The sequence below is a fragment of the Pocillopora damicornis genome, chromosome 5 (assembly GCF_964200805.1).
Source record: "Pocillopora damicornis chromosome 5, jaPocDami1.2, whole genome shotgun sequence".
Classification (NCBI taxonomy): Eukaryota; Metazoa; Cnidaria; class Anthozoa; order Scleractinia; family Pocilloporidae; genus Pocillopora; species Pocillopora damicornis.
This window is the reverse complement of record NC_142674.1, coordinates 336,377-352,108: the sequence shown is the minus strand read 5'-3', so window position 1 is coordinate 352,108 and position 15,732 is coordinate 336,377. Positions and strand designations below refer to the sequence as shown.

Genomic DNA, 15,732 nt, shown 5'->3' with positions numbered 1-15,732 from the left:
CCCTTCAATACCTAATCCTATCATCTGGAATTAGATGGTTCTGTACACTTCACACCAAAACAGTGTTATTAGGCTTAAAAGTACGACTCAGGTAAAGAATTTCACGCGCATTTGTACTCAGTATACCTGTGTTTACATCAGGAGGCAAATTCTTTCCCCTCTCTACCCTGGTGATTAAAAAGTTGTGGTCGTTTTACAAAATGGCGGCAATTTGGATGTACGTGCTTGCACCATACACCTTGGTTTTTAACGACTTGGGGCCTTGGTTCAGTAGGCTATGACGATATTTTTCGAGAGAAACAACTGTGTTTTCCATGAAACCTCTATTGACTGACATTAGGTCTCGCGCTTCTCAGAAAATGACCTCTGTTCTCCGTTGGATTATTGGAAAGATCACACAGGAAAGTGACGTCATTTCATCTAAGGGAGAGAGGGACAGCAGACTGTGACACTAGCCATATCTTGGCATTGGCAAACTGAACTACTTTCATTTCAGTCGCCAGGAAGAAGCTTAGCCTTTTATTTTCAGGAAACGAGATAAATTTTTCATTCATAACACCTATAAGAGACAAGGTATTTATTATGAATACTCTGGAAGTGACCCACCCCACCCAGGAGTATTCTTGAGCATGCATACTTTAATTCTTCTAGAACGAGGAGAATAATTTTCAATGATGGCTACCGTACAAGATGGAGATATTGATAGTTTAGTGTCTAGAATATGTCCAGATATTGATCGTTTAAAACACAGTAAGTTTAAGGATAAACTTGTGGAACATCTAACTCATGTGTCAGTACCAGATGGCTGGGAAACTTGTGGATATAGGCTGTCTGAAGAACACCCCACATACAAATACCACAGAAGGCTGCTGGAAAACTTCATTGATAAGCAGAAATTAGAAGATGAAAAGCAGAAATCAGCGGGCTCAACAGTAATAAAAACAACACCAGAAGTGTTTTTTGAACAATTCAAACAGTTTGTCAAGGAAGCAAAACAAAATGGCAGTTTTCCTGAGTTTTGTGAGCAAAGGAAGTCAGTCCTGATAGATTTGTTTGAGGAAAATTTAAAGCTGAGTGGTGTTGTGATATGGAAATGTACATCCAATGCAGGTGATTGTAAGGTGTCTGTGCTAATAAAAGTACCTTACAAGGCTCAAGATGGCCATTCAGGATTGATTGAGCATGTCATTGATGTTAAAAACAAATCTCTAAGAGGATATGATCTTGAAGTTGGGGACATTGTTGAAGTAACACAATGCCGGAGAAAGGAAGGAGTTGCAATGGAACCAGAAGTAATAAAGTAAGTATAGTTCATATCAGTTATAAATTTCAATCTTACCATGATATCTTGTACATGTAAAAACTTGTTAGAGATTGATCTCTGCATCTATAACAATATTACATTACTCTAAACACATTTCATCCTAAAAGTATATGAAATGAATCACTGTGCAATAAGCAGAGAAATGAGCAGCACCATAAGGGATATCTTATTTTCTGGAAAAAATTGATTCATAGTGTACAGGATACAAAATAAACTTCATTTCCAGATAACTACATTTCTTCTCTTTGAGATGAAAATGACTTCTGGTTTCCATTGGATTATTGGAAAGATCACTTTGAGAAGTGTCGTAAGTTTATCCGGGGGAGAGAAGGACAGTAGACTGTAACACTAGCCATGTTTTGGCTTCTCTTGAGATAAAAAATCAGTGATTGCATTGGGGTGTAAATGAACAAGGAGTCTTCTATGTGAGTATAGCATTAACCCACTGGCTCACTTATTTATCCTATAATTCCTTAGCATATGGATTGAAATAAGAATTGCCGGAAACTTTCTTTTTTACTCTCCAAATGAGAACTACATGTGTTATAATCTAGTCACGTGCAGAATCATGTAACCAGTAATCGGATATCCCTGTTGTGCAATGTATGATTTCAGTTCTCTTCTTCGACCTCATTAAAAAGCATGTAGATCTACAATATTCGTGTCCTTGGTTAATTACATTGGCGACGAGGATAAACATGGCAACCTACGGGAACGTTGGGGAATTTAAGGAGTCGGAGGAATCGTGGACTGAATACGCGGAGAGACTCGAGCAGTACTTCGCCGCAAATGAAATTAAAGACGCGAAGAAACAAAGAGCTATCCTGTTAAGTGTTTGTGGGAGCAAAACGTACGGGTTAATTCGCGATTTGTTACAACCTCAGAAACCGGGCGATGTGGAGTTAAAATAGATCTTGGAAAAGCTAGAAAACCACTTCTCGCCGAAGCCAAGTGTTATCGTCGAGCGATTTAAATTCCATAGCAGGAGTCGCCTCGAAGGGGAAATGTTGCAGAGTTCGTCGCAGGACTCAGAAGGCTTTCAGAGCATTGCAAGTTTGGAACAACGCTAGAAGACATGCTGCGGGATCGACTCGTCTGTGGAATCAGCGATGATAGCATTCAACGAAGATTGTTGGGCGAACGGGAGCTCACATTCGAAAAGGCGGTGGAAATCGCTACAGCAACCGAAATGGCCTCTAGGAATGTAATGGATTTAGGCGGGAAGACGCCCAGCAGCGACAACAATGTCAACAAGGTCGAAGAAGAAATTGCACCTCCAAAGTTTCAGCCAAAACGAGAGTGCTATCGCTGCGGTGGAAACCACGATCCCTCGAGCTGCAAATACAAGAATGAAGTGTGTTACAAATGTCAAAAGAAAGGCCACATGGCAAAAGTATGTAAAGGAAAGAAGAAACCACAAAAGCAAGGAAGACATGGGCGCCGGCCGGATGGTAAACAAAGAACGCATTTTGTCGAAGAAAGCGCCGATCAAGATGATGTCTATGCCATGTATCATTTGTCCAGCGATCGAAAGAAATCGCTCAAAGTGGATCTGGAACTTTGTGGACGGAAAAAAAACGATGGAAATCGACACAGGTGCGTCGAAGACGATATTAAATGAAGCAACGTACGGAAGATTGCGTGACGCATTGGGTCCACTTCAGACAACAAAAGCGGCTCTACGCACGTACACAGGAGAAAGGATTCCAGTACTCGGAGCAGTCATGGTTCCAGTAGAATACGAAGGCAAGAAAAAGAATTTGAACGCGCTAATTATCGCAGGCAACGGACCAAACTTGCTTGGTCGAGACTGGCTCGAACAAATCCGATTAGATTGGAGCACAATCTTCCACATGCACATGGCAAGCGAGATAAACCCCCCATCGGCACTTCAAAGCGTACTTGCTAAATACCCTGATGTATCCATGGAGGGATTGGGCACCCTAAAAGGTGTAAAAGCGAAGATCTACGTTGATCAAGGCGCCAAACTCAAATATATCAAAGCAAGATCAGTGCCTTACGCATTGAAAACTAATGTCGAACTTGAACTCGAACGATTAGAGCGTGAAGGAATTATATCGCCGGTGGAATTTTCAGAATGGGCAGCACCCATTGTGCCTGTGGCTAAGCCAAATGGGACTGTTAGGATCTGTGGCGATTATAAACTCACAGTCAATCAAGTATCCAAACTTGACAACTATCCAATACCGAAGACAGAAGATCTTTTGGCAACGCTGCGAGGTGGTGAGAAATTTACCAAGCTAGACATGTCGCAGGCGTATCAACAGATGACCTTAGATGAGGAGTCGCGGAAGTTTACCACCGTAAACACTCATAAAGGCCTATTTCAGTACAATAGACTGCCTTTCTGAGTCTCCTCAGCGCCTAGAATTTTCCAGAGGACTATGGAAAACCTATTACAAGGCATTCCTAATGTCATTGTGCGAATGGACGACATCCTCATCAGCGGGAAGGACGACGACCATCACATGGCCAATCTAGAAGCAGTACTGAAGAAGCTCTCAGAAGCTGGACTGCGGTTGCCAAAAGAAAAGTGTTTCTTCATGGTGCCGGAAGTCACCTATTGTGGTTATGTGATCAATGGTCGTGGTATCAAGCCAGTAGAAGCTGAGGTGGACGCCATACAGAATGCCCCTGTGCCTGAGAATGTTACACAGCTGCGTGCATTTCTTGGAATGCTGAATTATTATCATCGTTTCCTACCAGACATCGCCACAGTACTTGAACCACTCCACAAGCTTCTTAGACAAGGTACAAAGTGGTGTTGGAAGACTGAGCAGCAGATGGCCTTCGATAAATCCAAGAAACTACTTCAGTCTGCAAGCCTCCTAGTGCACTTCCAGCCAGATTTGGAACTGATCTTGGCGAGTGATGCCTCCGATTATGGAGTAGGGGCAGTACTCTCCCACCAGATGGCAGATGGAGCGGAGCACCCAATTGGTTACGTCTCAAGATCGTTGAACAAAGCTGAGCGTGGTTATTCCACTATTGAAAAAGAGGCAATTATCTTCAGTGTGAAGAAGTTTAATCAGTTCTTGTACAGTCAGAAGTTCACCATACAGACTGATCACAAGCCGCTGGAGGGGCTCTTTAACGAGAAGAAAGGAGTACCCCAACAAGCCTCTCCAAGAGTGCAGCGGTGGGCCCTTACCTTGGCAGCATACGAGTACAAGATTGCCTATAAAGCTGGGACCACAAATGCCAATGCGGATTCATTAAGTCGACTTCCCTTATTCAATATGCCAGAGTCTGTTCCTGTACCGGGAGAGACAATTTTGCTCTTAGAACATCTGGACCACACCCCAATCAACTCACAACATATCCGAGAATGGACAAGGTGTGATCCTGTTCTCTCAAAAGTGCACCAGTTTACACTGCCACTGCTACACCACTGCCAGGAGGTGCAGCTACACCCATATTTGAGCCGGAAAGTAGAATTAACCATAGAAGGTGGATGCGTTCTATGGGGAAACAGGGTGATAGTACCACCTCAAGGACAAGCACAAGTCATAGCCGAGCTTCACGAAGCCCATCCAGGCATATCAAGAATGAAAGCCCTTGCACGTGATTATGTGTGGTGGCCAAACATGGATCGTGAATTAGAAGATACAGTGAAGAAGTGTCAGCAGTGCCAACTACACCAGAAGGCCCCAGCAGAAGCACTTCTCCACCCATGGGAGTGGCCTGGTCAACCTTGGTCAAGAGTGCATATTGATTATGCAGGGCCTTACAAAGGTCACATGTATTTAGTGGTGATTGATGCTCATTCCAAATGGATGGAGGTCCACATAATGCGAAGTACAACGTCAGCTGCCACAATAGTGAAGTTAAAGGAAATCTTCGCGACCCATGGCCTTCCAGAGACCATAGTCAGTGACAATGGTCCCAACTTCACAAGTGCAGAATTTGAGAATTTCCTCTCAAAAAACGGCGTCAAACACACCAAAGTCTCGCAATACCATCCAGCTTCGAATGGTCAGGCAGAGCGGGCAGTTAGAGCCTTCAAAGAAGGGGTAGAGAAAATGGAAGAGGGAACCATGCAAGACAAGTTGTCACGTTTTCTGCTTAAATACAGAACAACGCCACACACGACCACAGGGGTTCCCCCAGCAGAGCTACTGATGAAAAGAAAGCTGAAAACTAAGCTTGATCTTATAGTTCCCAACACTGCAAGTCTGGTGAGACAGAAGCAAGAACGTCAAAAACAGACCCACAACCACCATGCCAAACACAGAGATTTTGAAGCCAGTGATCCTGTGTTCATAAAAGACTTCAGTTCCCCCAAGTCCTGGCAGAAAGGAACTGTGGTGCAGACAACAGGCTCAGTCTCAGCCCTAGTTGAATTACCGGATGGTCCAGTTGTTTGATGACATCAGGACCATGTGTGGAAGAACTACAACCAAGACCCAACAATATCAAATCCTGAGATCTTAGAACCAGGAGTGCTCCCCGATTGCAAAACAGACACAACGCAACCGAGTGGTCCAGCCGAACGGGTCGTGAGTTCGCCTGACACACAAGAGGCTAAACTATCACGCCCAGTCCGCAACCGTCGTTTGCCAGAACGTTTCAAGGACTATGAACTTTAGAAAAAAAAAATTATGTGACATTACTCACAAACATTGATTGGCAATCGACGAGAATTGTTGCATGATGTACATTGTGTGAAAAACATTAATGATTGGTTTTATTACGCTTCAGTTCAGCATTGTTTACTTTTTGTATGTGTACTTTTTTTTGTTTAAGTTTAGCAAAAGTCTTAAGGGGTAGGAATGTTATAATCTAGTCAAGTGCAGAATCATGTAATCAGTAATCGGATATCCCTGTTGTGCAATGTATGATTTCAGTTCTCTTCTTCAACCTCATTAAAAAGCATGTAGATCTACAATATTCGTGTCCTTGGTTTATTACAACACGGTTTTGACTTCCAAAATCATCATGCTTTTATCAAGCACAGCTTTCAGATACCATGTCTCAAAAGTGATGTAGAAAATGGTAAGTTTTAATTCATTTCAAGTAGGGCCAGGATGTGAAGAACAAGGCTACACATCTCTATGAAGATCTCCAAGAAGTAAAGCCTCCCCCCCCTTGCATCTCTGAGGATCCCCCCATGCATTCCCACTTTTCTAACAATCTCTTTCCTGTCTTTTTGCCAGGTGTTACCATCGTGATCAGACTGAGATTGAGTCATTTTTGATTTTTTTGGTAGCAACTGAAGGCTCAACTACTGCTTTGACTGAACTTGTAAGGTATGTTTTATACCAGTTGCATGTAACTTAATTAACTGAATAGTCTTGTTATATTGGTTGGATGTTGTAGCTTTTATTGCCAACTTTCCTTAGAACTTTGTTTTTTAACCAGAAGTGACTAACAAATAACTTTTACCCATAATATCCATACACTATCCAGCTAATAATGTCATGAAAAACCTACACACATGTGATTGGCTGAGAACAAGTGCATTCTATTGTTATACAAGTGCAAAGTTGTAACATGAGTGCAAGTTTATATCTGATTTGACTTTCTGCTGTTTTGTTATGTACATTATTGACAAGTAACAAAATGATTTCTCATGCAATTTGGTATAATAAGCACTTTAGAATTTTTAGAAAGACTAGAGTTTGTTGTCCTTGAAAAATTTAAAATTGCACTCAAAATCATGTTATTTACCTATAGAAACAGGCCACGAGAATACTCAAGCTAACAATTAGATCTTGGGAGTTAACTGAAGAGTTAGGCAAGAATCACAAGTTCTTATTTGTAATTAATTTGTTGAGGGACTTAATGGCAATTTTCTGCAGTGATTTACTGATTTTATGTTGTGCCATTTTTAGATGTGCTGCATTATGGGAATACGTCCTGGAACTTCCCAAAGCACAGTATACAACATCAATGGCTATGCAAATTTTATCCATTGTTGACAAGATTTGCTCCCGTGCCCAGAGAAATATGTCACACACAGTCACTAATCTTGTGAAAAAGTTTCAGGGGAGTGCTTTCTTCAAATCATTCTTTCCAGATTTTGTCCACAAGACTGAAGATATGAGGTAAGTAAACATAACTGAAAATTGTACTTCTTTTTATTCTTTTATCCCTTTCACTCCAGGAGTGACCAAGCATGAACTTCTCCTCATAATTTCCATACACCATCAAGAAGAAAGGTGATGAGAAGTAAAAAAATGATCCATGATGAATGACCAACAGTGCAGAGAATCACTATTTAGATCCTGGGAGTGAAAGCGTGATTATTAATTGTTACCTATTTATTACCTTCTGGTGTCTTTTTGTCTGGCTTTTTTTTTTTTACATTTTAAATTTTTCTATGGTTGTTGCCGTAGACATTTTGTTGTATGCTAACATATTGATCATGTCAGGTTATACTAACCCCCTCCCCATGGGTTTTCAGCCTTTTCTGATGAAGAGCTGGAGTGGGGTTGCTCCCTTTTTTCTTAATCTTTGCTAAAAAATGTGATTTAGTTTAATTTAATTACTGACTGTGAATTAAATGTGTTACATTTCCTTCATGATCAATTGTCAATTTTCAGCCTGGTTCAGCGGATTCTGGAACATGTCATCACTGCCTTTCCAGCTGCTGGCCCACATGTTTTACCAATGGCTAAAGTGCTTGTATATAAGTTGGTAGACAACTCCAGTGACTTGGAGACAGCCAAAGAGAATGGACAAGCAGCTATAGATTTCTTAACAAAGCTGTCATCCATTATTGCCTTAGAGGTGCCTCAAGGCCGTGAAGAAGTTCAGGCTTTGCAATGGAAAGATGTTCCCTTGATACCAGTTGTGAAAGAGATCCATGAACCCAGTAAGAGTTAATTGAGTTTATTTTTATAATTATAGTTAGAGCCATCTGTTGATGAGGAACCCCTCTTATTCAGTGTATTATTACCAACTGTTTAACGTAAGCTAATGAAATAGAAGATCACTTGTAGAATCAGAATTTTGATTAAGTGTACCAACAGGAGAATATTCTCAAAGTATGAGTACTTAGAAAATAGCTTAAGGGTAGAATTTTTCATAGTGACTGAAGAGAAGCTGTGTGCATAGCTCTGAACAAAGAGCTAGGACAGGGACAAGGGGAGACCTAGTTGTGACAGAGACATAAGGCTACATGCAGTTGGCATGACAATAGAGTTTGAACAACTGTAAAGTGGAGTATTAAGGAAATTGCAGAATTGACCCTTTCACTCCCATGATCTCATTAGTAATTCTCCTTACTGTCTGCCATATAAAATTTATGTGATGTTAGTTTGGAGAATTTGGTATTGGATCTCTTGATAATCCCTTAATTTGTATTTTAATTTCTTTCTTCTCATCACAAATGCATACTTGATATTGTCAGATAAGGAAAAATTCTATCCTGGTTACTCATGGGAGTTAAATGGTTAAGAATATTTATGAAAGCTGGCAGTGGCTTTGCTGATGGTGTTGTGTTACAAATACTCATGCAGTCTTTATATTTAGGATTGAAGACAGGCGACTTGCCAGTGATAAGACAGCGAGGACCATACAAATCAGAGGAGGAATACTTAAATACATACTTCAGACTTCTCAGAGAGGAATGCTTCTATAAGTTACGCAAAGGAATTCATGATTTTGTTAAAAATTGATACAAATGCAGCTCAAAAGATATGACAATGTACAGGTATAAACAAATTGCTGTTTTACTCTCACATGGGATGATATTTAGGCTGGTGTGGCACTTTCTGATATCATCAGGAGTGTGTGAATAGGTTGTGAATACTGATACCCTAAATTCTGCTGAACAACATCTGATTTATCTTATCCTTCTACAAGAAACAAATATTACAATTATAATACTGTTATAAATACTCTCCAAGGATAATTTATGGATAATATTATTATAGTAGTCTTAGAGTACATTGAATGTACTGGTAAGTGCACAAAACTTGTGTGCTTGTCTAGTATTGCTTTCAATGTGTGTTATTAATTTGATATTCTCAGAGTTTTCCTGAGAGGAGCTTCCCTTCATCATGAAAATTCTCCAACTATGATGTTACTTTCACTGGAGTACAAGAATTCAGAGTCATCTAAAAAAAATGATGAACAGCTTGAGTAAGTACATGTATCAAAGAGTTACTTTGTTGTTCTTTTGATATGTAACTCCTAAGTAAAATGTCAGGCAGGATATGGGCAGGATCCCGCTAATCCCGTGCAGGATCCCAGGTGGGAATGGTGGGATCCTGCCTTAGGTGGTGGGATCCCACATTTCCTACCTGGGATTAAAATTTGATCCCACCCAGGATCCTGCATTAAATGCAAGATTCCAGCATCCCACATGGGATCTTAGTGGGATTTCTGCATTCCACCCCGGAGTTCAGGTGGGACTTCTGCATTCCACGCGGGATCCTAGTCAGGATTTACATATCCCATCTGGGATCCTTTATCTCACCTAGAAAAATACTTTCACTCGTGATCTTGGGAAGGATCCATGCAAAGAAGTGGTGCATCTTATGGACATGTATGACATAACCATAGAACTTGTAACTCCATTCTCAGGGATTGGATTTGCCACCCAAATTTATCCATTTCAAACATTCCACATGTCATTCAGGCAGTAATCAATCAGATGAAGCTTATACAGATAGGAACAACAAATTCTAAGATGCTGTTCCCAGTAAATGTACTACAGAACGTCACTGTAATGAGTGACTGCAAAAGAACACATTTGTTGTAAGCCTCATAAAGTGTATTTAAATAATATTATCTGTTTTAATTCCACAAATCTACATAGGAGTAATAGTATGATACAAAATATGCATATTACCAAACAGAGCATTACAAAAAGGACCAAAAACAATATCCAAATGGCTACAGTACCCTTTTATTGTATAATTGAGAATATATTTAACTTCTAGTCAGTTGTGCTCCACCAAATTTGGAAATGTACTTAATGTCAGCATATTATCTCCAGAAATACTTACCACAATGCACAATCTTTTAATATGACATAGTGGTGTACAAAAAGAAGTATTTGACCTTTCGGCTACTGCTATATGGTGAACTAAAACACCTGAATCTGAATAGTTATTTAGTAACTTTGAAGATGTTATCCCTGACACCAAAGACCCATTTGGGGCTAACTTAGTTATAACTGCAACACGATCGCCTTTCATAAGTAAAAATTTCTGTATTTCCCCAAACTGAGTTTATCCTCTTGAATCCTCATACTTTTGGACCAACAAACACAGCTTTTAGTGGTTTATTTACTAAGTCCATCCTGGTACAAATATCCTTTGATTTTAGGATTGCAATTCACAGACCCAAAGCTTAACCTATCTGTTTAATATACTAAATCACTGACCACACTTAACTTTCTCCTGGAAATAAGCAGTTTGGCTGACATCAAGTTTTAAGGATTCATGTGACATGTTAAGACATACTGCCAATGCTTGGGAAGCCATGGAAAAGGGACAATTAAAAAGAAAAGGACAGAACTTTAGTAATTTTATATGAAAATGTTAATTATTCTAAAATTAACTTAAACCTACAAAAAGTATTAGTTGCCATTGGGACCAAACAGTTGTGGCATGGCCCTTGCAAATGGATTTTGGAATTCCTAGGAATAAGAGGTGTAAATTTTCACAGTAAATTCGGACCAAGGAATTCCCAATTGTAACAACTTTGAGAAATTCCAAGTAATAGCCAACAGGACTAAGAATTCCTAGGAATTCTAACTCAGAGCATCAATGACTTTACCCAAAAGGCTGTAAATCTAAAAACTAGCCAGAAATTTCAAGGAATTTCTAGGAATGTTTAAGAATAACTGGGAATCTTAAGCAAAAATTTGAGGCAACTAACATGAAATGAATACTAAAAATTCAAAAATCCTAACTAAAAATTCAAGTATTCAGTGAAATTTATTTACATGCTTAACTCAGGTTTACATGTAAAATATTTTTGATTGTATATTAACATCAACATTCAGTAATATTAGGATGGAATTTGATTTATTTTTCTTTTCTTGAAAACTTTATAAGAATTTTCTTCAATTACAGCTATTCATATAGAAATAGTCCTAATCAATCATTAAATTTGGTTTGACACACATTGTGTATAAAATCTGTTCATTCTTTTCCATAAAATACAATAACTTGAATTATATTTATTGCAATAAAATACTATCAGTCAAAAAATAGTCTTTAAATGAATCATTTAATTTTGGATGATGATACAAATGGTATTTAACCCTTTTGCTCCCAGAGTCAAGCATTGAGTTGATTTTATGTGGTTGTAACTTCTTTGGATAAAGCTCTTGTGTGTGAACATTCAAATGTAAGCTGTCAAGCAGTACTTTCATGTTTTACTCTTTGTTTTTGTTGATTCTGCACATTGGAATTCAAAGATTTCTTCTCAATTTTGACCTAGCACTCTTGGAAGTGAAGGGGTTAATTACAGTTAAATAAAATTGATTTCTGAATTAAAATCTTGTTGTAAATGTAACAATTAAAATGAAGTTATCCCAAGCTGCAGACTCAGCTGCTGTTTGTCTTTTTTCCTGAGCTCATAGCTTTCTCTGTTTGCCTTGATTGAGGTTGTGTACGAGAAGCCTGTCCATTTTGTATCTGGATTCCATGAGATCTGAATTTGAAGAAAAATATATATTTATATATTATGAGCTCAGACAAGGCCTTATATAGCCATAAGAAAAAGGGTATTCATTCGAATCCTAATTTAACAAAGTGCGCTGGGATTGGGAAATCTCTGTTATATTGAATGACTTTTATATTAGAGTTAGTACATCTCTTCCATAGATTTACTAAAAAAGGGCTGAATACATTTCGTCCGCCTTATCTCATCTTCACTGGCTTTTCCTGTGACTTATCGCGTTCATTTCAAGTTGTTACTCGTAGTTTACAAATCTCTTAACAATCAAAGCCCACAATACATTCAAGAATATCTGCAGCCACACTCCATTTCTGGTCATGACCTACGTTCCTGTGATCAGGGCCTTCTTAAGATCCCAAGAACTAATTTTAAGACCTTTGGTGATCGCGCCTTCGCCCGTTCCGAGCCAGTTCTGTGGAACAAACTGCTGCTTGAAATTCGAAACAGTCAGAGTGTAGCCATTTTTAAGTCCAAGCTTAAACACATTTGTTCAAGCTAGCTTACAATTTGATTTAACATTTTTATTAGTTTTAACATTTTAATATTTTTCATGTTTTATCGTTTAATCGTTTAAATATTTTTATAAAATATTTTGTAAAGCGCTTAGAATATTTTTATAATTTTAGCACTTTAGAAATGTAAACTATTATTATTATTATTACTTTTATCAAGGAGGACTTCTTTGTTTGTTTAATCACAGTTTGTATTATTAATCTAGAATATTCCCAAACGTGACTAAAGTAATCTTGAAACCTTACTGATAGATTTATTTCATTGTAAAGTGTAAGCTTAACAAACTGCGGCATGCAAGTGACCGTTTCGATCCTCGGAATTATTCGAGTTTCGGTTGCCCCGACAATGTAAGCTTAATCCACGCCATTATATCTATTCTTTGGTAAGATTTTGATCACGTAATCAATATCGCAATTTTTACTCACCACAAACTTTCAAAATCGTAGCTCTATAAATGGCCACTCGACCCTTGTTTGTACCAGTCAATATGTCAGCTGTTGTCCCTTCTTTTAACTCCACGGCGCCAATGACTTTCTTTTCATTTACAACACTCACGCTGTTCTCGTTTTCCTACTGAACCACAATAAAAGCCATCTTTAGGAATGTTATCTTAAGCTAAACAGTTGAGAAAAGAAATAACTTAACGCACGAGCGCTCAACCGTTGAAAAGTATATTCAGAGATGAGCGCCAAATGGAGTCTTCTTTGTTTCCCAACACGGGTATGATCACGTGGTTATTGGCTAGCAACAGAGAATCTGCTGGCTTGCCCGGTTGCAGTCTCAGGAGAAGCGCACAAGTTTATTCTGACTTTTCTAACCGGTTCTCTCCGTTTGGACAATGGATGACTGGGATCCACGTTCTGACGATGATATAAATAATGATGTGAGCTCACTCTATGTAGAAATAATCGACAAGAATCAAACGTATTACTAATGCACGATTTTTGGCCGAAAGTTATCGAGGAAACAAAGACTCGAAACCCACTTGAGTTGTGTTCATGGCGAAGGTGAGAAATAACACAAGCCGATCACAATTTTGAATGCGATCACAAATCGTGATTTACCCTCCTTTTTATAAAAGAAGGATAACACATTAGGAAGTATAAGAGATACCAAGATGATCCCAGTGTACCAGTACCAAAATCAACAAAGCTTGACATTAACAAGCGTTCAGTAACACGTTCCAACACAGCCATCTCGATTCCTTAGTCTGTAGTTTCCACTGAACTTAAAGCAGCGGTGCTAACATAGTCAAGTGCGTCTCCTAAAGGAGAAACATTTGTGAAAGAGACTGAAGCAACTATATGCGATTACAGAGGTGCGTTGGAATTCTGGTCCACAAATGGTACTGTCTGAAGCGTTCCCGAGTTTGGAAAGGGGTGTAGAGAACTAGGATACAAGGTTGTCATTTTATACTAGAAGTAAAATTTTATAACAGACCTACAAAGTATAAAACACTTTGGTAGCTGACTCAGAGAAGAACAAGTAAACTTTAGAGCTGTTATTACTTAAGTGTGACTTGCAATTATCATTTGTTTACAAAGAAGGACTTGTATTTTGCACCAAAAATAAAAAAAGGTAATATTTTCCAGGAGGTCCAGTGACTGGGACATTTAAGAAATTAAGTTATGAAAGGAAACTCGGTTTGTACTTCTCACTACCAGCAAGTCTTGTTTTAAAAAATATTTTCACATCAGAGTTTCAAATAAAGCAAATTGAAGAAGTCATTTAAAATATGTTTTTTTTTCTCGAAGGGAACAGTGACCACCTCTGTCTTGTCCACATGCCAAATGTTTTTGGAGTGTGTGGATGATCCATAAGTATTGGAACTCTTACAAAAATGTCTTGTAAGAGTTAAAACAGCAAAACAAATAACAGCCATCAGTCATAAAAACTGAAAGGAAAAAAAAAAAAAAACCAGCAACAACAATCAAGAAAAAATAAAGATAATTTGGTGTTGGATTTGTTTGTCTAAGGCATGAAATTTCTACTGAAATTAATCTGAACAAAAAGTCTCTGACACTGTGTTTGAGGCAACTGAGATTGACCGTTCTAAGGTTTCTAACAAAGGCAACCAATAATGTAGATTAGGGAAATAACTTGTATTCATATCTAACAAATTAAAGTTCTTTAAGTGTAGCTAACAATGTAATTGTTACACATGTGGAAGTTGTGTCTCAAGCAACAGCTAACGAATGTTTGATGATTTTGGCACACCTGTGAACATGAGATATTTGCATCACAATGAAAACTTTAATGATCATGGAATTCAAGAGTGCTTTGAAGTTAGAAAGCAAATCTGTGATTTGAGTACATTGGATTAATTGGCAATTTGCATCAAGTATAATTGACTGCTGGTTCATGAGAAAATCCATATTAATGTAAAGATTTACTAAAATTTAGTTTGAATAGTAAATTTCATGATCTTTAAGTTATAAACATATACATGTATGTGTATCTCTTGGTAAATTTTGTAAAGCATACCTTTTATTGAGCTAAAGTTTTAAGCCTCTAAAATTACTCTTTGTCTTAAAACCTTCACATTCAAGGTATTGAGAATTCCCTTCTTAAATTATAGGTAGTTTGTATTGCTAAGAATTCCTAGAAATTCCAATTCCTCACAAAACTGGAATCTTCCTTTCCCAGAAATTCCCTGTAATTCAAAGGTTTTCAAATCAGAGCTTATTTGCATAGTTGGGAATTCTTGAGAATTCTTAGGAATTCCCAGAAAACTGGGAATTCAGTTCACAAGGGGGAATACTGTATTAAGCTCATAATATGGTTTATTTTTGGATCACTTGTTCTTGAGGGAATTCCTCTTTCAGCTTGACATCATTGTAACTTGGTACATCATTTTATTGTATCTTTGCCAGCCAAGATTTTCTCCTGTATGGAGATCTGCTGTGTATTTCCCTGGATGGCTCTTTTCAAAAACCAATCTGGGGTCTGGTGGAAGGTCATATTTTTAACCAGAGGTAAATTAATTCAATCAACTTTAAGTCTAAATTCTTAATGATGAATCAAAAATACTTTTATTTAGTGTTAAAAATTCTTCCAATTTCACCAAATTTTGTAGAGATTGGAAGAATTTTAACATTAAAAATTAGTTGTCTATGAATCAAGAACTAATTGGGAAAAAACTTCCTGGGCAGTATATACAATCATTTATGAGGCCTCATATGTATCAAATATTAAGAGGACATCCGTGCAAAAATCAAACAAAAATGAAATTT

The 15,732-nt window shown here is 38.2% G+C and overlaps 1 protein-coding gene across 2 annotated transcripts in view; it reads left to right on the top strand.

Annotated features, from left to right (window-relative positions):
• The first annotated feature begins 8,853 nt into the window (after positions 1–8,853).
• LOC113684081 (NFX1-type zinc finger-containing protein 1) overlaps positions 8,854–15,732 on the top strand; it is a 26,614-nt gene continuing 19,735 nt past the window's right edge. Inside the window, exons 1-3 of one of the 2 annotated variants that reach the window (XM_089207649.1) lie at positions 8,854–9,002; positions 9,323–9,433; positions 15,373–15,474. In XM_089207649.1, coding sequence (XP_089063775.1) covers positions 8,989–9,002; positions 9,323–9,433; positions 15,373–15,474 — 227 coding nt within the window. In that variant the 5' untranslated portion in view covers positions 8,854–8,988. Of the gene's footprint in view, positions 9,003–9,322; positions 9,434–15,372; positions 15,475–15,732 lie in introns of those variants that run through there. The other variant, XM_089207648.1, reaches the window with a different exon arrangement.